The sequence below is a fragment of the Stegodyphus dumicola genome, chromosome X1, assembly GCF_044657685.1.
Source record: "Stegodyphus dumicola isolate Sdum_Otavi_A_Nest chromosome X1, ASM4465768v1".
In the NCBI taxonomy this organism is placed as follows: domain Eukaryota; kingdom Metazoa; phylum Arthropoda; class Arachnida; order Araneae; family Eresidae; genus Stegodyphus; species Stegodyphus dumicola.
The window spans coordinates 246,101,017-246,126,488 of record NC_140780.1 but is presented as its reverse complement, the minus strand read 5'-3'; the positions used below and the strand labels follow the sequence as shown (position 1 = coordinate 246,126,488).

General features: G+C 32.8%; 1 protein-coding gene across 5 annotated transcripts in view; it reads right to left on the bottom strand.

Annotated features, from left to right (window-relative positions):
- tweek (transmembrane protein KIAA1109 homolog tweek) overlaps positions 1–25,472 on the bottom strand; it is a 421,377-nt gene that overhangs the window by 71,583 nt on the left and 324,322 nt on the right. For all 5 annotated transcript variants that reach the window (XM_085807394.1, XM_085807390.1, XM_085807392.1 and 2 more), the window contains 6 exons: positions 18,591–18,780; positions 15,023–15,247; positions 12,200–12,290; positions 7,993–8,247; positions 7,722–7,865; positions 7,425–7,619 (listed from right to left, as the gene is read on the bottom strand). In XM_085807394.1, the coding sequence (XP_085663520.1) occupies positions 7,425–7,619; positions 7,722–7,865; positions 7,993–8,247; positions 12,200–12,290; positions 15,023–15,247; positions 18,591–18,780 (1,100 nt within the window). The remainder of the gene's footprint in view (positions 1–7,424; positions 7,620–7,721; positions 7,866–7,992; positions 8,248–12,199; positions 12,291–15,022; positions 15,248–18,590; positions 18,781–25,472) is intronic.

Here is a 25,472-nt window from a genome sequence, read left to right as displayed (position 1 = left end):
AGAACCATGCCGGGAAGTTTAAAGTGATAAGGGATACACGTCAACAATTGTCCAAAGTTGAACATGAACTCTATAAGCTTCATCTGGAACTCACTAAATCATATCCAAAATTCACTGGCCTTGAGCAAAAGTCTTGGTCTAGAACGGAGAATGCAGTTAACCGTCATAAAAACACCCTTGCAGTTAAATTCGAAAAACTTCTTTTACAGTCTTCCAGTTCAAGTAGTTCAAAAAATCTTCCCATTGTAAACATCAAGCCAATAGTTAATATTTCTAATGTTAGTCTTTCAGAAGAACAAGAGAGAATTCTAAAATATAATTTTAACTTCTCACAAACCTGTAAACCCTCGATTCCAAAGATTTTGGCTCCTATCAAAAAAGCTTTCAAGTTCAGTAAAGTTTCAGATTCACAGAAAGAAATGATTAGGCATCTTATCGCTCATAATGTGAAATTCAATAATAAACCTTTGAAACCAAATCTAACTGCGAGAGAAAGAGCTACAATGCGCGAAATTCATTCTAACCTGGATATTATCATTTCAAAGGGCGACAAAGGTGGCCAGATAGTCGTCATGGATAAGAACACTTACATCGATGGTGTCACTAAACTCTTAAACGAAGGACCATATAATCCGATCCCTAAAGATCCTTCACCTTCGGACTTATCCAAAATAAAAACTGCGATCAAATCTTCGCAAATCATTTCAAGCAACTTAAAACATTCGCTTATCTCATCTGTTGCGAATTGTGCCAGATTATATGCTCTTCCCAAAATTCATAAAAGTTGTATTCCTTTCCGCCCTATTGTATCAAATTTAGGTACTGCCTCGTATCCTTTAGCTAAATATTTAGTTTCTAGATTTTCCACTCTATTAGACAATAACATTTACACCATAAAAAATTCAATAGAGTTTGTAAAAAAGGTTAAAAACATTTCTCCTAGTAATTTACTCATGGTTTCTTTTGATGTAAAATCATTATTCACCAATGTCCCAGTGGAGGGTGCATTAAGATGTCTAGAAACCATACTTCGCGAATTTCATTTCTCTTGCATTGAAATTGATGAGCTAATTTCTCTCACTCAACTCTGTTTGAAACAAACACATTTTGTTTTCCAAAATAAATATTACAAGCAAACTGAGGGATTAGCCATGGGAAGTCCTCTCAGTCCCATCCTGGCTGATATCTACATGCATTATTATGAATCAAAATTGTTTGAAACTTTAAACTTCCCGGCATGGTTCCGCTACGTAGACGATACTTTTACCCTGTTTGAAGGTAATAAAGATGATTTAAATAAAGTTCTTTCAACAATGAATTCTATTGATCCTGCTATTCAGTTCACTTTTGAACTTGAGACTTGCAATTCTCTTCCGTTTCTCGACATTCTGGTCACACGTAACACATCCAACTTCAGTACTACAGTTTACCGTAAACCTTCATCGGTTTGCCTTCCACCACACTTTAAATCATGTCATCCGACTAAACAAAAGTTAGCTTCATTTTATTCCTATGTTTTCCGTGCTCTTCAAGTTTGCTCCTCCAAACTAGCCCTTGATGAAGAACTAAATTATTTAAAAGCAATAGCTATTGACAGGGGCTTTTCACCCAACATTATTAATCAAGCAGTTAAAAAATTCTCATCTCAACACACTAAAAGCCACATTCTTATTTTAGGAGATTATAAAAATTCTGTTGTCATTCCCTTCTTTCCATCAATTAGCTATAAAGTTGCACATATTTTGCAGAAATTTAACTTTCGGGTTGTTTTTTCTCCCATCAATAAAATTCCAACTTCTATACTCAAGGACCCCAGTCCGGATATGAATTCCTGGGGTATTTATAGGATTCCTTGCCAGTGTGGTTTAATTTACATTGGCCAAACTAAGAGAGCCTTAAAATTTCGCGTCAAAGAACATGAGGCATATGTTAGAAAAAAGGAAACACAGAGGTCTTCTGTTGCTCAACATTGTTGGTCCGAAAATCACACTTTCAATTTTTCTGCTGCCAAAATTATTCAAAAAACATCTTCCATTGGAGAACTGGATTTTCTAGAGGCATTTCACATTCATAAAAATCTTTCTGTTCTAGTTAACGATCCTAATTCCAATCCAAATTTGCCTTCGGCTTTTAGAGAAATTATGTTTTAGTTCTGGTTTCGCCAACAGATGGCGCCACTTACTTATTCTTGTCCAGGCTTTCTTATCTTATCTAATCATTATTTCCTATCTTGTTCATTTGCGGTTTTGCAGCTGAAGATGATGGTTCGGTAAAACCATCGAAACTAGTCCTGTGAAAATTTTGTAGGTATAAATTCAGAAGTCAAATAACAAAAATCAGCCGTTATATTTAAAAAATTTTGCAAAGGCAGCTGAAGATGGTGGTTCGGTAAAACCATCGAAACTAGTCCTGTGAAAATTTTTTAAATATAACGCTGATTTTTGTTGTTTGACTTCTGAATTAGTATTTATTCAGCGTGTTATTGTGTCTTAACTTGAAAGACGTTCACATTTGGCCCTAGCTTTAATAGCATTGATACACTTTATAACTGAATTTAGTATTTCATTTAGAACAGGCGAATTGTTTTTAACTACCTGGTTTTCTCTGTGAATAACACAATGCACAAGAAGCATTTCTGGATTCTCATTTCGGTTTTGCAGCTGAAGATGGTGGTTCGGTAAAACCATCGAAACTAGTCCTGTGAAAATTTTGTAAATATAACGCTGATTTTTGTTGTTTGACTTCTGAATTAGTCTTTCAAGTTATTTTATGAAGAACAAAATGAAGACTATATGAGACTTTTACTTCACACTGAAGTAAGAAGGCTGTCGAAAGGGAACTGCTTGGAAAGATTTATGGAACTATTTGATACTCTTAGTTATTTTTTAAGCGACAAACCTGAAATGAAAAATCCGTTAACGGATAACAAGGCAATTGTGAGTTCAAAATCGTAAAAACAACCTTGTATTTAGCGTAAGTATATTGAAACAATCGATTTCGAGGGCAGCTAAAAGTCCCTCCTCATCAGGAGAAAGAAATACCTAGAAAGAAGAAAAATAAAGGGGGAAGGAGTCTCAGAAACACGTGGTCCTTATCAGCACTGCAAGTGGTTATAACCGGATTTTTAATCAAGAGTTACACTGGCCGCCTACTTTTACTGAGCCAGGCTATCGGATAAACCATGTAACACAAAGGACAAGAAAATTAGCGAAGTTAAAAATATGGAGTGAGGGACAACTGCACCTTCACGCTCAAAATCTGAACTTTGAATAATGGAAAGTAACTACTGAACGGATTTTAAACCCTCTGGTAGTACCAAACGCGAGGAGGTAACGCCATCTATCAGCAAAAATAGTAACTGAATTAAGATAGTAGAATTTTAAAGGCATTAGGAAGGACGGGATTGGACTTAAAATCATTAACTAAACATGCTAAATCTTTGTGAATATGAAAAGCCTCAAGAAAATCCAATTCACCTATGGAAGAAGCCTTTTGGATAATTTTTGCAGACCCAAAGTCAAAGTTATGGTTAAATGTCCAACTATGATACGCTATTGAAGACTTGTTAATTTCGCCTTTTCTGACATAAGATTCATGTTCCTTGATACGAAACTTCAACGCTCTTTTTGTTTGGCCAATATATCTTAAACCACACTGACACGATATACTATAAATTGCCCAAGAATTTAAGACAGAAACACAATCTTTTAGAATCGAAGGGTGAATTTTATTAATAGGGGAGAAACTGACTTGAAAATTGAATTTCTGGAGAATTCGTGCAATTTTATAGCTAACAGAAGGATAAAATGGAAGCACAACAAGGCCATTAATATTATTTCTAACAGTGGAATGTCTTCTTTGATGGGAATCTGAAAATTTTTTAATGGCTTTATCAATAATCACGGGAGAAAATCCACGGTCAATCGCAACTGCTCTCAAATAATTAAGTTCATTGGTAAGCAAAGATTCAGAGGAACAAATTTTAAGCGCGCAGAATACATAATAGTAAAAAGAAGCCATTTTTTACTTAACAGGGTGGCATGACTTGGCATGGGGTGGTAAACAAACTGCAAAGGGTTTACGGTACACAGTAGTGCTAAAATCAGTTTCATTGTGGATTATAAGAATATCAAGGAAGGGGAGGGAATTGTTGGATTCAATTTCAAGAGTGAATTGGATGGCTGGATCAATTGAATTCATAACAGATAGAATCTCAGATAAATCTTCTTTATAACCGTCAAAAAGCGCCAAAGTGTCGTCTACATACCGAATCCAAAGACGAAAAGATAGTTTATCAAATAATTTCATCTCAAAATAGTGCATATAAATGTCAGCAAGTACCGGACTGAGAGGATTACCCATAGCTAATCTTTCAACTTGACGAAAATATGCATTTTGGAAAACAAAGTGAGTTAGACTCAGAGAGACTTTAGTAAGCGAAACCAACTCATTAATTTCAGTATGTGTGAAGTGAAATTCCCGAAGCCTAGTTTCAAGACAATTTAGTGCTCCTTCGACCGGAACATTAGTAAACAGTGATTTGACATCAAATGAAACCATAATGGAATGAAGTGAAGAAATATTTTAAAGTTTATCAATGACTTCAACAGAAATTTTTACAGTGTGAATATTGTTAGCAAGTAAAGGAGAAAATCTGGAAACTAAATATTTGGCCAAAGGATATGAAGCAGTATCTATGTTGGAAACAATTGGTCGAAAAGGAATACCGGTTTTGTGGACTTTTGGAAGAGCATAAAGCCTAGCGCAATTAGTAATAGGTGGAATAAGTGATTTCTTCAACTGCGTTGGCAGAATATGAGAAGATGTGCTAGCACTTTTAACTTTCGTGAGGTCTGAAGTTGAAGGATCTTTAGGGATTGAGCAGTATGGGCTTTCATTTATCAGTTTAGAGACTCCAGTAATATATGTGTGTTTGTCCATAACAACGATCTGTCCACCCTTATCAGCTTTAGAGATAATGATATTAGTATCAGAATGAATTTCACATAAGATCTCATTTTCCTTTTTGCTAAGATTCAAATCCAAGGATTTGTTGTTAAAATTAACGTTATGAGTAATTAGGTGGCGGATTGTATCCTTCTGCCTTTCTGAAATTTTGGAGAATTTAAAGGCTTTTTCTATGGGGGCGATGATTTGAGGAATTGAAGGTTCAGATGTCTTTGAAAAGTTGAAATTATATTTTAATACTTTTAACTGATCCTCCGAAAGATTCCTATTGGAGATATTAACGATGGGGTTAACATTTACAGTGGGAAGATTAGCTAGATAGGTGGGACTATCCGACTGGCGTGTGAGCTTAAGGAATTTAGAAATATGCACATTTGTATGCTGTTGACAAACGGTATCGGTTCTAGACCAGGATGTATGTTTGAATGAGGAAAAATTTTCAGTTGAATTAGCAATTTTTAAATGGAGGTAATATAATTCAAATTCAATTTTAGATAAACGTTTGTGCGTGTCCCTTATAATATGACGAAGAAGTGCCAATTTGAATTTATGCAAAATTTTTGAAACGTGAACGGAAGCTTTAAGACTACATTTCACATGTATAAATTTGGGAATGATATTTTGATGTTTGCATTTAAGTAGAAACTGTAGATGATTCAAGAATTTCGTACGCTTAAGGCGTAACTTACAAAATCAAATCCTGTCAATGGACATATTGTGAAAAGGGAACAAGCAAGAAACCAGTGAACAAAAGAAATATAATTCTGAAAGTCCAAAAAAGGAATTACTTATAACATGAAAAAACACCAATAAATAATGAAGACAATTTTCATCAACATATGACAAAAACATTCCAAAACGAGAGAAACATCCAATACTGAAAACCAATAGCCACATGGAAAGAAGCAATGAAAGTCAAAATCATGCACGTGGTAAACCGATATAAAGTAGAATTTCCTCGAAAATGCCGGTTGATAGCATAAACCAAATCCGAAAAACTAATAGCCACGTGGAAAGAAGTAAATAAAATGGTGCACGTGGTAAAACAATAAAGAGTAAAATATTCTCGAAAATGCTGGTTGATAGCACAAACTAGACTAGAAGAGAAACACGCTAATGTGACAATCAAAATCGTAAAAACAACCTTGTATTTAGCGTAAGTATATTGAAACACTCAATCGATTTCAAGGGCAGCCTCGAAAAAAAGTCTAATTGTGAGTTATTTAGCCGATATCTTTCAAAAATTAAATATATTAAATAAACAACTTCAAGGAGCAAATAAAACTTATGATGTAAAAGGAAGATATTTGGTTTCATTATCTTTGTTGAATTATTTCAGACACACTGTTTACCACAAAAATTATGAAAAGTTTCATTGGCTCCAAAAATGTGATGTGACTACCGCTATACTTGTTATTGATACCACTATACTTGTTACTAATACCACTATACTTGTTATTGATACCACTATACTTGTTATTGTTGATCCTCTGAACATTTTATTGGCTGATTTAAAAGATTTTGTAACTTAAAACAAATTGATTTTCCAACTTGAATGATGCAGCCAATGCTAGTGGATTTGGCTGATATTTCAAATATGCAGTAAAAAGAAGAACTCACAGAAATGCAAAATGATGAGTCAATTAAAACGTTATTTAATATAAAAGGAGCGATGACATAGCTTTGTGAGGAAACCAGAATCAGATATCCAAATGCAACAAAATATGCAAGAGAACTATTGTTACCATTTGCATCTTCATATTTTGCTGAATGTGGATTTAGTGCCATAAATGATTTGCTGCTTAAAAAAAAAAAAAAAAAAATCGGTTAGATATAATGAAACCAGGAGACTTGAGACTCAAGTTATCTAAATTGGAACATAAAATTTCTTTGCAGCAAGTATCAAGCGCAAGGAACTCGCTAAATTTAAATAATAAAAATTACTAATACTTAAAATAAAAAACTTTCACTTCTTGAATTTCAGTTCTCCATGTTTTGAAAGTTCACTTACTGTGTTTGCTCACAAAATTTCGTAATCATTTCTTCCTAAAAGCTATCATTCAAGTTTTGTTCGTGAATATTTCAATTTTTAAATATTAAAAATTATGTATATGGTAGGGGGAGCATAAATATTTTAGAGAGGATTGGGTGGGGCATAGCACAAAAAAGGTTGGGAAACACTGATGTGGAGTGAACCTTTTATTAAAAAAAAGTCACTGTCAATTAATGCATCCCTGCAACACATACTAATTTAATAAGCTACAGAATTTTAAAGTAACTGATATTTTCACAGCACAATATTACAATTTTTCATGCTAACAAGATAACTGTCTCTGAAAAAATCATCTTATAAGCCAGAAAAAACTACTAAATGTTTACAATGAAATTATATATTTCTAGTAAAAATTACATGCATAGGTGAGGGGGAAATAAAGAATAAACTGAAAAAAATATACCTGAAAAACGTATTAGAGCTCCTCCACAATCAAATGGCCTGCCTAATTTATGAGTGTTTGCTCCAACATCGATATAAGCAAGATTAATTTTACGACTTCGTGAAATATTAACTTTAACGAACTCGACTTGAAGGCTGAGAGAATCCTTCCTTTCACTCGTTGACAATGGTGATGTTTCGCCTTCTTTAGTGCCTCCTGGAAATATATATATATTTCCAGTTACTAACATACACAAGTAAAAAATGTGAAAAATCAGATCTCAATATTTTACAGGAAAGCATATTATTAGTTTATTACCAGCTTTTTTAGCACCTCCATATGGATGAAAAATATATAATGAAAAGTCAGCCAAACATCCAGTCATACTCAATCCTCCTACGGCTGTTTGGCAAACTGATGCAGATTCAAAAATTGAACGACTACCATTTTCTTTGACGAAACCTGAAGAAAAGGAGGAGAAATTAACATACATAGATTATAATATTAACCTAAAGATACATCATAAATAAAAACTTGTATATCACATACTTCGGAAATAATTTAACAGTAAATTATAAATAAACAGAACCTTTAGATTTAACCAATGTACCAGACTCTTGGTTTGTTGTTGCATATAAATCATCTTCTGCTCTTTTCGATGAAAACACTAAATCAACAGATGGTAACCTTAAAATGCATTCAACCCGAGATATAGGCAGACAACTGAAGCGTAATATAGAAGGCTGCATGCGAAAGTAAACAATTACATCCACAGGAAATGATGCATAAGCATATTGGCTAGGTGTTACTAGAGAAGCAGATTCATCCTCATTTTTTGAAGAATCTGCAACAGAAACTAAGAATTATTTAATTATATTACTATGTTTAAAAATGCAAAATTTTCAAAGCTTATTTACATTTATGGCAGCTAATGTTAAATAAGTTTCATCACTATAATAAACATATTCAAATTTGTAAAATCCTACAAATAGATGTATGTACATTATTTGATTAAGGAAGTTTTATTAATAAGAGATGAATGTTTCTCTCAGATCTGGATTTGATATATATTTTATTAATGGGCATAGCCAACCCTATGTGCAGGATGAACAGTTGTTGAACTGGAATTTCTTTGAAAGAAGCTAAATGTTCACCATTTTAATCATTTGAAGCTGCGTTAGGAGGGAATAATATACTTGATTCAAAATCATGCCTTTCTGAAGCTAGTTTTTTAAAAAGATTTCAATATATTTTAATAATTAAATTCTTTTGTTAGATAACTCTATTTCATCATTCTGATGACATCCTTCACCCTAACTAAAATCCAGTCTTTCACACAACTGATATGTGTACACATATTTAATGACTATATTAACACATAATACTCATCCATGCTAATTACATTATGAATACAAGGAAAATATATAAACTTATATAATAAACTTTTGCAAATATTTCAGTCCAATTAATTCTATTTTCTTTACTTCCTTGTATGAAGTAAAGAAAGTATTGTAATTGAGAAAAATTTCAAGTACCATATTTCAACAAAAATTCAATTCAATTCTGACTACTCTCAAATCCCTTCAGACGATTTTTTTTTTTTTTTGCTTGACCTCTGTATGTGCAGACAGAATAAAAAACTCTTTCTTTTCAAAACAGACAGTAAAATGACCTGCAAGGCCCACCAGCACCTCATATCACTGACATCTGTTGGTTCAGTCTAATGTTTGAATCCTACAAATGGATTGAATGCATGGGCTCATGGTTTTCCCCATGTATAATGTGTATATGAGCCAGTTTCCCTTCGAAAGTCCTCCACAAAGGCATCCTTTTCCTTAAGTAGATAGCCCTTGAGTGTTTTGCCATAATCAAATAAATGAAACCATGGCATCTGTATGTATGTATGTACGTATCTCATGTAACTAAAAACGATTAACCATAGAATGTTGAAAGTTTGTGTATGAGATTACAATAATATCTAGTTATACATCTCTCATTTTTAAAGCAATCAACGGTTGTAAACACATACATATATATATGTGTGTGTGTATGTAATGATTCCAAAATGCATAGAAGAAAACATTGGAACTTTACAGTTTACGATACTGCAGTAGATCGGCATTGGAAATGATGAAGCTTAGCAATCTGGTCACATCAGAGTACGGGTGTGGTCATTGTGAAGTGGGAAGGCATTCAAATTGAAGACACAGAAGAATTTAAATTTTTAAACTCCTTTATTCACTTAAAATGGCAGATCATTATTCCTTTTGATTCTCCAAGATTACATATGTGATAGTAATTTGAACTAAATGGTATTAATTTTAAATTTACTGAGGCATACTGTTCAAACAAAAGGAGGGAGATGGGAAGAGTGGCAGTATAGGTCTTAACAAGCAGTAGAGGGAGAAAGCGGTCTGACGAAAAATAGTGCGAACTCATCATTTATAGCAGCATTTACGTAACATGCCAGAATATTCTAGAAAGTACTGGTCTGGGGGGTAAAGATCCCAAAATTGCGGAATGTTAATTAAAGGTTGCCTGTTTGCATAGAGCAAAGCCATTGTATTTTTTTACATTTTGCATATATACATGTGTGTGTGTGTGTAGAGCAAAGCCATCATATTTTTTATATTTTACACACACATACACACATATATATATATGAAAAATGTAAAAAAGTACAATGGCTTTGCTCTACGCGAACATGCAACCCTTAATTAACTTTCTGCAATTCAGGATCTTCCCCCTACACCAGTACCTTCTAGAATTTGCTAGCCTATTATGTAACCGCTACTATAAATACTGAGTACGCACCATTTTTCAGTCAGATTTTTTCCTAATATCACTGCTACAAGACTCTGCGCTGCCCTGTCCATCTTTTCTTCCTTTGTTAGAATTAGTTATGATGTATAAAATTTAAATTCTATCATACTTAGTTAAAACCACTATGGTTATGTAATTTAAAGAGTGCTATCTAAAAGGAAAATGATCTGCTAATTGGAGTAAATAAAAATGGGCAATTAAAAGCTAAATCAATTTGTGTCATCTTTGGATATCCTCCTTACCACTCTGCGAACAGCCATGCCTGAACTTTGATTCCGAGCTTCACGACTGCCAAAATATCCATATATATACACACACACACACACACACACACACCGACCACCAACATATACATACATACACCCACCTTCTTACCCAGCTCGGTAAGTTCCGTTTTTCTATTCTTACATGTTGGTAAATTGCACATTTTTTTCTTTAAAAGTAATTGAATTATGTTATTCTTATGTTGACGTTAAGGCTTTTATGCTTTCAATTAATCTGCATGTAGTAGCTGCTGAATTATCAACAGTATTAAAGTCTAAGTACAGCTAAGCTTAACACTGTGCAAACATGGTTCGACACAATAACACGCCGAACAAATACTAATTCAAAGTCAAACAACAAAAATCAGTGTTATATTCTCAAATTTTCACAGGATTAGTTTCGATGGTTTTACCAAACCATCATCTTCAGCTGCAAAATTGCAAATCGGTTTGATTTTTGAATTAGTATGGTGCAAACTTGTTTACATTTCAAACTCTTAGTGTAATGAACATGGAGTATAAAGAATGAAAAAGGTGAAACTTGTATTACCCCTTTTCCCCAAAACAGTCCCCTTTCAGTAGCATTATTTATAGAGAACACTGCAGTCATCACCTGTTCACCTTACTGTAGTATTTTACATAGGCAATAATAGAGGAAATACTGATTTAATATCTATTGTCACTATGAATATGGCATCTGGAACCTGTTTTGTCTCTGGATGTAACAATGGCTATAAAAGTTTAGGGTGCAGGGAAAAAAATTTTGGGAATAAAGAATCCAAGCCCATTTACAACTCCAAAGGTGAGCGTCATTTATATTATGCCTGATCACAATTAGAGATTTTATATAACTTGTCAGAACATCTGGATTATTAGTAATTAAAACAGGATATTTACTGTATGCTTACAGAAAAGTACAAAAATGGAAATTAATTAAATATTACACATAACTTATGTGAATTTAATGTCCATCTGCATTTTGTGCATGAAAGCAAGCAATCTTAGATCCTTATATGTAAATTATCCTCATATGATTCATATCATACATAATATACAAAATCCTAACATGTATCATTTGATGGAAAATTCTTTCATAAAACTAGATAGTTCTTATATGCTTTCTTAGATAGCAGCAGCCATTCATAAATTCTATGCTGCACATGGTTGATTATTAATTTTTCGACATATACATCTTTAATGTAATTTAACTCTTGCTGATTGGAAGCTGATGAATGATTCAAAATGAATTATTTCATTAATGTTTCTTATTGAATCTTCTAATTGTAATGTTGATTAAAAACAATGAGCTGTGGAGTGCCAAATTAACTGAAAAATCTTTTAGCAGTTTGATTGCAACTTCCAGTTTTCTTCCCTAAATTACACTTCAGAACAAATTGCAATTTTTCAAAAATAATTTTCAGGAGATCCATGTGGGCTTCATTAGCATTTACTATTAACAAAAGGACCATACCATTACTTGCAAATACAATAAATCATATCCCAGAATGTAATACATGATACAAAAACTCCAGAAAGTTATGCAATATATTTTAGGTATATTTCATGAGCCTAATTAAAGATAGAATGGCTATTTAACTAGAACTGATATATAACTTTATACATTTACTCTTTAAAAATTAACTTGTTCCAAGCACTGATTACATATACTAGTATCAAGCCAATAGCTTTATCAATAATGAATTTACTCACCTAATACAGGTGGTGTTTTGGTCAATTGAATTGGTATTGGCTCTAGTGCTTGTTCAAGAAAATCCAATATATGCGGACTTACAACAGCTTCCTAAAATATACAGAAATAAATATGTATTTTGGAAGCTCAAAAGAAAATAAACAAAAGCGGTAAATCTCTCTTCATGCAAATTACAATAACGAAATAAGAACAGTTCTATTTTCCCTGACCAGGTACTGAAAAACAACTCTTTTACCATGTTTACTTTACAATAACAGTGGAAATAAAGTATTACAAGTGATCTACAAACAATTACTTACTGAAGAAATGAACAACATCTAAAAACTGCAGCATACTTTAATCATATTTACCTTACACACATATTTCTCTCCTTTATTTTATTTTTTTTTTAAATGACATCACTGAGCATAATTTCTGATCAAAGGGTTACCCTCTGAGTTATATTAGCTCATATAAGGTACACCAGCAAATCAGATTACAACATTCTTAAATATTATATCTTACATTCTACAGATAGCGACGATCTTACAGACTGAAGTTAGATTCCAGTTCTATGCTAAAATTCCAAATTCTTTTTTCTTTTTAACTAGGATTTTTCTTGCTAAATACTTACTTAAAGAGCCTGATACATTTTGGGAGGGGGGGAGTAATGAAAACCGAAAAGAAATCTGTTAAATATTTACCACTTCATTTTCAAGTTACTAATATAAAAATGTACACAATACAAAAAACAAATATTTCAATTAAATGAGTTAATTACTATTCAAAAACACATTGAAAAAATTCAGTTCTTTAAAAATACAGAAAAATAAATTCATATTTTTAATTGATCAAACAGTTGCCAAATTTCTAGAGCTGTTCAAGCTGGTTCCTCCTTTCTTATATTTGGATGTAGTACTCAGAGAAAATGGATCGCTGCAATGATTAAACCGTTCACTGTCTTTTTTCCAGTTCTTCATCCCTGCCCTGTTGTATTTGTTTCTGAAAGTGTATGTGTGACGCAGACATTAACAAGGCACTTCAGATTCTCAGCATACATATCTAGCTTTGTGAAATGAGCTAACATGTCATACCATTTTTCACTAACTGCTCCTTCAATTAAAAGATAAATACAAATTTGCTCTCATAATGCATTTTCATACACTGCACTTATCAAAGAATACATTAACTATTAGCGGTATTACGAAGTAATACTAAAACTGCAATACATACTCTAACTCCAATCCCCCCCATTCATTTGGGAAATAGGCGATTTATAACATAATCAGGGCACTGGGAAATTTTATCACAATATCCGATGCTTGGGAGTAATCTGTGGTTATAATTAAATCCTTTACATGTGAAACTCAAGTAGCTACAAGGTTTCTTCACAAAGCCTTCTGCAATGCTGTTAACAGTAGCAGATGAAGCAGTTTTATCTACCTTCTTTATTTCTCTTCGAATCCTCAGCCAAGTACTCAGGCTATCTTGAAGATCCCTAACCTTTATTATAGGCCATTAACACTGAATTCTTAATGCTCATTTAAGCTTCATATAAATAAATAGTAGTAAAATTCTTCTGGTTGGACTTCATCGAGACTGTTTAACGAGGGATGTTAATATAACTATTATGTTGTAATTAAGTACAGGCATATTTTATAATCAATTCTGAAATAATACAGCTTCCATAGAAACATAATTCACTATTTTCCTTCAAAACAGAAAATGTATTTTCTCAAAATCCAGAATAAAAAATGAATAGGTCTATCATATTGGCAATATAAGCCCTGTCCTTACACACAGGAAGTTCAATTAAAATTTTATAATGCACAGATATTTTATGTTTAATGACTGAGCAGAGCACTAAAACTTGTGCTCCAAATTAAAGATGCAGATAATATGATTACTAGATAATATGCATAACATTGCTTTGCAATCCATCCATAAATTCTCAAACTGTGTTTTAGGCCAACCATGTGGTAGAGACTAGGTTCAATTTTTTTTTTTTTTAAAGAACTGTACACCAGTTAAATTTGTATTCCAAAATCCATTTTTGGATATAGCAGCCAAAAATGCATCAGTCATAATAGCTGTGAAGTAGCATTCTTACAGAAACATGGTCCGAATGCAATGCAACTCTTGTAATGCACAGATATTTTATACATCTAATGATTCACCAAAGCATAAACAGTAGAACACTAGAGAGATGATACCAGATTCATGAATGGATTACACACATAACACAATACTACACTCTGTAAATTCTTAAACAGTATCTTAAAAAAGGTTGAAAAATGACCAATCATAACCATGTCATGATACAAATCAACTGGGTCCAAAGTTTCATTTTAAGACAACAAACAACAACAACAACAAAGGCATTCAACCAAAAATAAATAATGTACTGCTGATCCCCAGAAGGAGAGAGATCTCAGAATCATGCTGACCTAAGAAATACCTGAATTTCTTTTTAAGGGATTGTTTACTGACATTAGCTATAATGCAGTTATGATTATTATATGATGAAAAATAGCAACTGATACACCCCACTCCTTGGTGATAAAATAACAAGACAGAAAACATAGTTAAGGATTAGTTAAGAAAAATGTATTTTTGTTATTATTTTTCCTTGGTCAAACCAAACAGAGATTTATACTTTGCAAGATCTGGAACTCAATATGAAGAAATCCCAGGAAAAAATAACCTCCATGTACAATTGCAATGCCAATAAAAAAGTCTACACTAAAACACAATGCAATTTCTACACAGAAGAAATAGTTATCTTACTCAAATTCATAACACATATACATAATACATTCAAACTGGATAAAATACATTCATACCTCTGGAATACTCTGCAGCGTAACCCAAGCAAAGAGGCATGCCTTCTTAATTCCAACTTTTCTGAGATTACTACCACTCAGTTGCAGTGGGTCAACAGCTAACAATGATGAACGATAGGACAGGGAGTCAAGAGTATTTTGATCAATGTCAGAACAATACTTCACAGATCCATTAATACTTGTTATTGGACTATCATCAGACACTGTTTTGGAATTGTAATGAACCTAAAAATATTTTTGAAAGTAAAAGTTGTAAGGAATGGACAATTGTACATGTTGAAATATTTAAGCCATATTAAAAACTTCTTATTTCATATCAATAAGGTTACAAAAGTTCATAAAACAAGTTCATTAAACAGTTCTTTCTATAGAGCCAGCCAAAATGTTCTGTTGGATCGAAATCATTTCAAGCTTTTGCAAATGGTTTTCAACACTGTACTTTGGTACTTTTGATATAACAATTAAATGTTCAGTGACATATGTATTTTTTAAATAATGTGGAAACAATTAACAATTACATGTTAAGTGACATATGTATTTTTTAAATAATGTGGAAATCTGCCCATTATCAGTCCTGGAAGGCATAACAGAACATTTATCATTGGCTACAAAGATATCTGTAATTAATTTTTTAAAAATATTTTTGTAATTTATTCTTTAACAGTACTATTACCATGCACATTCCAGAGATTTTCATTTTCTGGACCAAGTTTTTCCTTTTACGAAGATAAAACTACATAATTTTTCAAAAATATAGTCACCTTCATTACTGGATCAAATCAAAATATTTAACATATCATAACATTAAAGAGCATACTGAATATCAATTATCAGAATATTAGCACATTTTATAAGTTAAGGAATCTACACTGTAATGGAAAACATGAGTATACTAGTAACTGCAGAAGTTCAACTCTACTTTTTGACCAAACCAATAGCTTATGCAAGGCTCCACATTTATAAAAAACTTAGAATTTCAGCATAAAAAAGTCCTTAAACATATACATATGCTTAAAAACGTGCCTCTTCATATTTAAAGCACGATTTCTTTCAATACAATAAACCACTGATACTCATTTCAGCATTTTTCTACTTTAAATGCACCGAAATTATTCAAAAGACTTCTTCAGTTATACCACATTCACTATAATGTACCAACTTCAGTTAATGATTGCATTGCCACTAGTTTGCCCCAAAGGTTTTTAGATACCTTCTTACCACATATTTTTCCGTTTGATAAATGCCAATACATTTACTGCTTCTTCTGTTTCCCCATTATTTATTGTGATAATTCAGTAGCATATTATCAGCCAACAATGCAGAATACTTTTGCTTCATGGAGAAAAGAAATAACCTGTCTGTCTTGAAATACACAGAGTTTTTCCATACAACCCATGTCAATTAAAGATTACTTAGGGGTTTCACGCGAAAGTTATCATCAACGAGCTAATTACATTTCCTCCCCTTCTACAGAAACACAGTTTTGTTTTCATTAGATCTTTTTCGTGACAGTTCAGCTTTATAAAATTAGCAATTATAAATTCATAGTTGTATCATCACCAAATTCACTACAGCATTTCAAAGAACAAGGTATTTGCAACCTAAATTCCAGAAAGATATCAAAAAATTTTTATTTCTTTCCCAATGTGCAATGTGTAAGATTTGAAAGGTAAAAGCACAAGAAAAAATTATTTTATTTTTAATAGCTCTTAATGTTTACTTGCAATTCCAAACATTTTGATTCTTGCGCAGCTTTACGACAAAGCTTGGTTTAATTTGGGTAGGTACAAAACTTTTTAAAATTCCATATGGGCTACAGGTATAGATACAAATGGGTTCTCACCCACTTGTCACTAGAATTTCACCACTGGTTATAAAGGGATAATCCCACCAAACTAACTATGCAACTCTGCCCCAATTTTGATGGAGAACAGTCCAGGGGACAGTCTGAAGGCCTTCTACCCCTTTGCCCCCACCACTAACCACTCAGGAGGACTTTTGACTCTGCAGTATTTCATGTGCCTCCATACTGCAAACATTATGCACTTACGAGCGCCCATGTTTTTCTAGGATTTCAACCCAAGCCCATCAATAAGAACACCAGGTCACTAATCACGATGTCAATCTGGACAACAAATCCAACTGGTCTTTGTGAATTACACCAATATCCATTACATCCTGTAAATCCAAAGTTTGTGTGCAGAACAAACAACTGGCAAATAATAATAACTCTAAACCAAAATAACTGGCATCATTTTATTCAGGTACATACTGATCACATGCATACATGATCATTTTTAGACAATTTTATTTCAAACAATTAAACAGCTACCTATTTAACAATGTGGTACTTTCAAGAATGCAGTAATGTGTCATGCATGCGGTGAGCATGAATGGAATTTTCTCCTTCTTTGGTGATTGATTGATCTGCAAAGAACTGTGACCACCACATTTTCTAGACATCTCCCGGTCTTCTATTTGAAATGTCTAGTGTAAAAAAAAGGGTCATACTAGTTACAATGACTAACAAAGCAATTTGGACTCTTCATGGGAAGCATACTGTGAAAGATCTTCGATAATCTGAAGCTTAAATTTTGAGAGAATATGAAATGTGCATAAAGTCATATCTAGCAGTTCTGAAGAACTGTGCTACATTTCTATGCATTATGGTATATCATAAACCATATATCATATTTGTATGTAATATATGCAGCAAATAATCAAACATTTTTTGAGGAGACAGCAATTTTTTAGATATTATGATCAGCAGAATACTTCAAACAAAACTACTTGTCAAAACGCACATAATAATCAAAAACAAAGTAACTCTATTCCAAATAAAAAACAGTCTTTTGCTTTCTTCCATGAATAAATTTGCACATTTATTATCTGCACCTGTCATATATCCAACAGTGTTATTAATAATTTGGCATAGTTTCACAGTACTCTGATACAGAACTATCATGTGAGTTATTCACACTGAGCATATTTTCAAATTAATGTAAATTATAAGTACTTTCTCCCTCCTTTCTGCATACCTTCGTGATGTAATTGAAAACATGCTCAACGTGTATTCAAGAGCCGCAGTGTTTGAGTCCCGTCGACGGCACTGCACATTTCTCACATCTCCAGCCTCAAAAACCCTAATGATTCTACAAACTTCACAAAATAAAAGCAATATAATCATACGGAGTTATACTCATGCTTTTGGAAAAAATTAAGAATAACACACTAAGATATTCCTAAACAACATAATTGGAAAAAAAAAAAAAACAGCAGAATGGAAAATAAATTTGAAGCAAACAATTATAATCAAAACTACTGTTATTGGCAGCCAATAGAAGAATGTGAAATCGCTTATATTTTTATTTCATATGATGGCTGAAGGACGTCAGTTACTGCCGTAATAACAATTATAAATTAAAGAACAATTATAAATTAAAGAACAATTATAAATTAAATGAAAATTACTGTAAATACTATAATTTCAATAAATATAATAAAGAAAACAAAGCATATGACATTTTAACATTTTTACAGTACAGATTTTTAACACAAATATAGTTACTTTAACATCTAGCCCGGGTATCAGAAATATCGTAAAGTCAGCTACTTGATTTGTAGGAGCACTTTGAACATAACGTAAACGGGATGCAGACATGTTATTTCTCATTCCACTACCATGGCGTTTCTTTGCATGACTGGGAGAAGACAAATCAAAACCTCCACCAGAAAAGCTACGCTCTTTCCTCATTGATCTGAAAATGTTATTTACGGTTTTTAGTCCAATTGCAACTTCCAGTAGTAAACAGGAATATCAAATGTTTTGAGTAAAAGCACATATAAAGAACATAATTATTTCATACGCTATAATTTTATGCCTTAATAATCAACAATAAAGTTTAACCATCAGAAAGTAGGCCCAATTTAATATAAGCTTTGTTGCACTTTAGTAAGTTTCAGCACAAGATCAAACATATAAACAAGATAAATATCTATGACTCATAATTTAGAGGGGCATGGCTTCAGTATGGAAGAGTGATAAACAATAGCAATAATGATGATAATTGTAATAAATTTAAGAAATGAAAACAACTTTAATAAAATATTTATTAATAAAGAATATTTATGTTGTTATTTTTAAATAACACAAATAAATGTCCTTATAATAATTGAGAAATACATAAAATTGAATTGCTACATACTGTAACAGTGTGAAGTTTGTGTGAACTATGCAAATGTAAAAACTCCAAATATACAAATATGTTTTCATGTATATTTTCACTGTTTACCCATTTGCAACTACAGTTACTATTCCTACAAGTACTATTTATTTTCCCTTTTATTTTACTTATTTAATCTCAATGCCAAATATAAGTTACGAACAGAAGTCAGAATTTCAAAGCAGAAAAAAAAACGACATTTAAAAAAAAAGTTGCATTGTACAAGCATTAAAAAAGAGAGAGAGAGAAAAGGGAAAGAGAGAAAGGGGAGAAGATGGAGACATAACCAACATCAATAAATGAAGAGGAAAAGGATGAGATCTGGATAGGCATATACCATAATTTCCGGAAGAAAGGCCTCATCAGCATACACGCCGCACTCGAGAAAAATGGCGGGGAAAAAATTAAAATTACACAGAAACGTCGCACTCGAGAAAAATGGCGGAGAAAAAATTAAAATTACACAGAAACGCAGCAACAGATTAAATTGCGCGTGACATCGTCGTGGGCCGTATAGATGCAAAAACTCAACCTAAGTCCTGATATATGACATACCATCTCCCTTCGGAATAGTCTTTCATTTAAAAATGATCATCGGCTTTAGCTTGTCACCGTTTGCGGCACAAGCTAATACACATGTAAATGACGTTCTTTCATGCCCCGTCATAAACATAGATACAGTTTTTGCACCAGTTTCATCAACAGTTCTGTTTGCAGGAGAGTCGAAAGCTAACGGCGTTTCATCCATATTTATTATCTGCGACCGAAGAATTTTTTTTTTTTTTTTTTTTTTTTTTTTTTTTTTTTTTTTTGTCAATAATAGCTGTCACATATTTTAGAAAAGATGACTTTTTATCCTGTCAGTCCATTGGTAATTGTTGCCCGACTGTTGTTCTAGTACGCACAGAAATATTTTTTCTTTTCATAAATCTGCTACACCTCCTTTGAAATCATTGATGTTCATTTGTTTTGCTATAAATTTTGCTTGTAAGCGAATTTTTACAGTCGAAATTGACATTCCCTTTCCTCATTGCTCCTTTATCCAGTTTGCAATGTTGTCCTCTAAATTTGGCCACCTTACAGTACCACTTCTTTTGGCTCGTTTCTGTTGTGGCATATTTTTAAGAAGTTCTTTTTCAGTTCTCCAACGTCAAATACATCTGTCGTCCACTTCAAACTCTCGAGCTGCTGCTGGATTTCTAATTTGTTCAGCACATGAAATTACATTAAGCTTAAAACCAGCAGTATAGCTTCAGTGCCGTTTAGGAACATTTTCAAAAATTTTCTGCTCCCTTCTTTCTTAAAAACTATCCAACAAGTACTTGTACCCAAACTGATGGGATCTGTATCTGGCAGAATACCAAGAAAAATCCATTCATGCTGAAGGGGAAATACGTCAGAGTTCGTTATTGCGAGGCAGGTGGAGTCGTGTCCGCCTTTGGTGCAGAAAAGGCAGGGGTGGGGAGAGGATGGGTCCAGGAAGATTCATCGAATGGCAGAGGAGAGAGACTATTCGAACTGATGAGAATGTTGATTTGAAAGGGGGAAGAATGTTATTGTTCTGAGATCTCGTTTAGGGTGAATAAGGCATGTAAGTCCGTTCAAGGGAAAGAATATAAACAAAATAACGTTCGCAAAAAGCAACTGAGTGGTCTTTTGTGAGGGAACAGCACCAGTCTATGCACAATGATAAGGCCATCCAAACTATGTACAATGACCATCATAGGAAATATTTTATTTTTAGTGCACGTAAACGCCGCATGGGAAAAACGCCGCACCCGCTGAAAATTTAAGTTTTAAAGATGTAAACGCCGCGGCGTTTCTTCCGGAAATTACGGTAAGTGAAAAGAAAACAGAAATGAAGGTGACAGAACAAAATGAACTGTTAATATATGTGAAAGAAATAGCAGTAAAATTTACACTTGTCATCAAGTAAAAGAAGATACAGAAAATCTAGACAAATGATAATCTAGACAAAAAGGATAGAAGAAAACATAATAAACTTCTGTTAAATATAGCATATACAATAAAAGTAACTGTTAAAGAAGCTGGGGAAAAATTTGCAAGGTCACTGAATAAAGAAAGACTTTCTTTAACATGCAAAAGCAAATGCTGAAAATATTGAGAATAGCACAGTAAAAACAGTAAATTAATCTGTTGTTATATACCTGAGCATTTTTCTTCCATTCACATACTGAATATATATGAACTCCATAAAAAACATACGTAGCAAGAAATTATATACATAGTTGTGTTGATACAAACACTGAAACTCATTATTTGAGGGGGAAAGCAATTTCTAGGAAAATGTTTGAGATTTATTGCAACAATAAAACTTGAAGCAAGCTTTCAAATGTATTGTATGGCATAATGAATATTTCAGTATTACCAATATCACTCAAATGTAGTTCGCTCAAAATGGAGTTTCTAGCTTCATGTATGGCATTTTTGGCATCTCATATACAAAAATCTGGCACAAACACAAAAGGCTATGTAAATTTATTCATCATTGGTAATATGTGCTGAATTAATTAAATTAGGAACATTTTAAAAAACTGAAATATACTACGCCATAATAGTTGACTCTCCAACTGATATAACACATGTTGATCTACTTGCTATCATATTGCGCTATTGTTATATAATAGTCAATGCTTGGCTTTCTGTAGTCTATATATTCACATATTGATGTACCACTCGAAACTGTAGTACTGGACTAGCTGAATTCATTAGATATAAATATTAAAGACTGCAGATCTCAAAATATGGTAACTCGGCAATCATGCTTACTCATAATAAATAACTGTGAGTTATTTATTTTGAACAAGCATGGTCGCTATTAAGTTTTCCTGTTACTGCACTAATGTTTTTGGATTAACTCATCAGAAGCTTATTAATGGTTCGAGGGCAATTCTAATAGATATATATAAGGTGTTTTTGAAAAATAGAATAAAAGAAATACAAAAGTAGAGCAACGCAAAGGACACAAAGGTCTTTGTACAGGAAAGGATAATCCCACCGATTTGATATGTAGGAGTTTATCTTTAAGGGAGCTCAAGATTAACCAACTCCAGTAGCATGGACTCTGTTGGTCGACAATGAATGATACAGCATGTTCATCCTTCTTAGAATCTACGGAGGAAACCAAAATAGATATCGATAAGTTAGTTTAAGATATCAGTTGTTGTAAACACAACAGTTGAAAATAGCCAAACTGAAAATGATTTGATCACAAGATACTCCTCATTCAGTAAATTAATTAGGATAACTGCTTTATGTTTAAGATTTTCAAGTAAAGTGAATCCAGAATAAGGACAGCCTTCATGTGTGCTTCTGAATTAAGACATGCTACTGAAGTTTTAGCAAAACTTGTGCAAGTAACGAAATTCTGAACAGATATAAAATGCTTAGAAACAGACAATCTATTCCAAAAATAGTAAAATATTATCCTTGAATGTACTTCTTAAGAAAAATGAACTATTGACAGTGGGAGGGAGAATGAAGTATTTTGCTATTTCTGAATTTCAAAAACATCGGACACTCTTGCCAAAAGCTCACCATTTCACTCATTTAATTATTGAACATTACCACAGAAAAACCTTGCACTCTGGTATATACACCACATTATCTTTAATAAGACATGGATACCATCAGGTAAAGACTGAGTTAGAAGAGTACTAAATAAGTGCATCACTCATCAGAGACAGAGTTGTGCCTTCCAGACCTTTTCATATGGTTGGATTAGATTTTGTGGGACCCATAATCACTAATCTTATTTGAAAAGATCAAAAGTTATTTTAAAATCTTATATTGCATTATTCTTTTGTTTTTGCACAAAGGCCACACACTTAGAAGTCATTCCTGATTTAATAGAAGTATTTCTAGCATGTTTACAATGATTTATTGCAAGAAGATCCAGACCTTCCATCATCTGGAGTGGCAACGCCATGAAATTTTGAAGGTGCGGGAAACATTCTCAAGGCATGAAATGAAATTTGTAAATCTAAACCAATTCAAGGATTTGGTGCAGAAGAAGGCATCCAATGGAACTTTATCCTGCCAGCTTCTCCACATTTTGGAGGACTGTGGGAAGAAAACATAAAATCAGTGAATCTGAAGAGTTAACCACATTAGTTAATCAAATAGAGGCCACTCTGAATTCCTGCACATTATCACTGCTTTCTTCCAAGGAGAGAACTGATCAGACTCCAAGCTAAATTTTGGAACTGATGGCATTCAGAATATCTGAACCAACTCCAAACTTATGTTAAATGGAATGTTTCACAACTCATTTTAAGTTGGTCAGTTGGTGCTGCTGAAGAACTGCTATTCCAATCCTTTGAACTGGCCACTGGGTCACATCCAAGAAGTGTATCCTGGGCATGACAGACTTGTGAGAGTTGTAGCGGTCCAGCTATTTACAGGTGTTCTTTGGGGAGCTACCACCAAAGTTACTCCACTGCAGTTTGCAAACTGTGACTAACATGAACTTGAATGACTTTTATTTTATTTTACATATTTTAATAAGTTTGATGATTATTATTTAGTTTATGATAATTTTATTGAATTTAAATTTATTACTTAAATATTTGAAAGCTGAAATGTAAACTCCATGGGAGATTAAATGAGCAGTATGGATAAATCCGCTCATTGCTTGAGGGCACTATTGTTGTGCAGACTAGTGTAAGAAAGGAATAACAAAGGACGGAAGTATCAGATCATCAAATTGTGATATGCTGATTATTAATTAAATTAATTTTATTATTATTACTTGTGAATTGAGTTGATAAATTTGACATAATGACCAATGAACCACTTAATAGTGCGGAAACTTTAGTCACTGGAAAGTTGGTTCATGAGATTTTTAAGCTTGTTAAACTGCTGAAGGTTTTTCAGTGTTAATAATATCAGCATAAAACTGGAAAAAATAGTGCAATAACTGCTAGACATCTCAAAGTGTTAAGTTTCAAAAACTCAAAGACAGCAACTGCTGTAAAGTATTGGTCAAATGGCTTACTTCTGTAAGCAAAAGTAACAGCTATTCCTGGTATATATCAAGATAATGCATGACTGTTTAGGCTAAGTGTACAAATTACCATGTGCCAAAAATCACATCATTGCTAGTTAGAATAGTGCAAAGAAAATCATTGCTAGTTAGAACAGCGCAAAGAAGATCATTGCTAGTTAGAAAAGCGCAAAGATGTTGCAATTGTACTACAAAGCAATGAAAATGTGCTGTGGAGAGCTAATTCTGCAACATATTTAGGCAGTCTCAAGGTCATACATGGATGTGAAGACTAATACCATATGCTTATCTGCCCTGTGTCGACTTTAAAATTAGGTAGTACTAGCACTACATTATGGGTTATTTCTCTTAGAAAAGGCTAACTGAATTAGCTTCTGCAGAGAAAAACTATAGTTCCTCATATTTACAAGGATTTCTTGACAACGATGTGCTGCCTACATTGCGGAAACAATTTAGCACAGCTCTATATGTTTATTAGCATGACAAACCTTTACTTGGATAACAAGGCTTGTAACCACATTATTTTTTTAGACAGGCCTGAAAATAATTAATGGGAATTACGAAGAAGCAAGATTAATCCAAGTGAGTACATGCAAGACGAGTGGGGTATTTTTTAGATTTTGTTAAAAGTTTTATTTCCAGCATACTCAATTCAATTCATTTCATGACATTAAATACAAAACATTCTTGATGACACAAATGATGTACAGTTGAAACAAGCTATAACAAACTTAAAGGGACCAAAGTTTGGTTTGCTATATGTGATCCAATAAGAAAAATGAATGTCCCAAAATGCGTAAAAATTGAAAAATGAATGAGAAAACTGATTAACATTGTCACATCTGCCAAAAGAAGTGAATAAGAAATCTGATTAAAAATTATACAAAGATTTAATTACAATTATTATCAGATGCAGTTATTAAATTTGTTGATATTTCTTTTTCAGTTCCACTATATGTTAATAATTTTACATGATACACTGCTTAGAATAAATATCCTGGTGTTGATCTTTCCTTCAAATTACACATTTATAATTATGAATAATTAGTTTATCCATAAAACTATAAAAGCAATAAAAATGAATAACAAAAAAAAAAAAAAAAAAAAAGACAAATTTACCTTTAACTTTTGCTTAAATTCTGAATATGGAAATTATCTGTAACTTTCTGCTAACAGGCTGCAAACAGCAGAAAAATTTCAT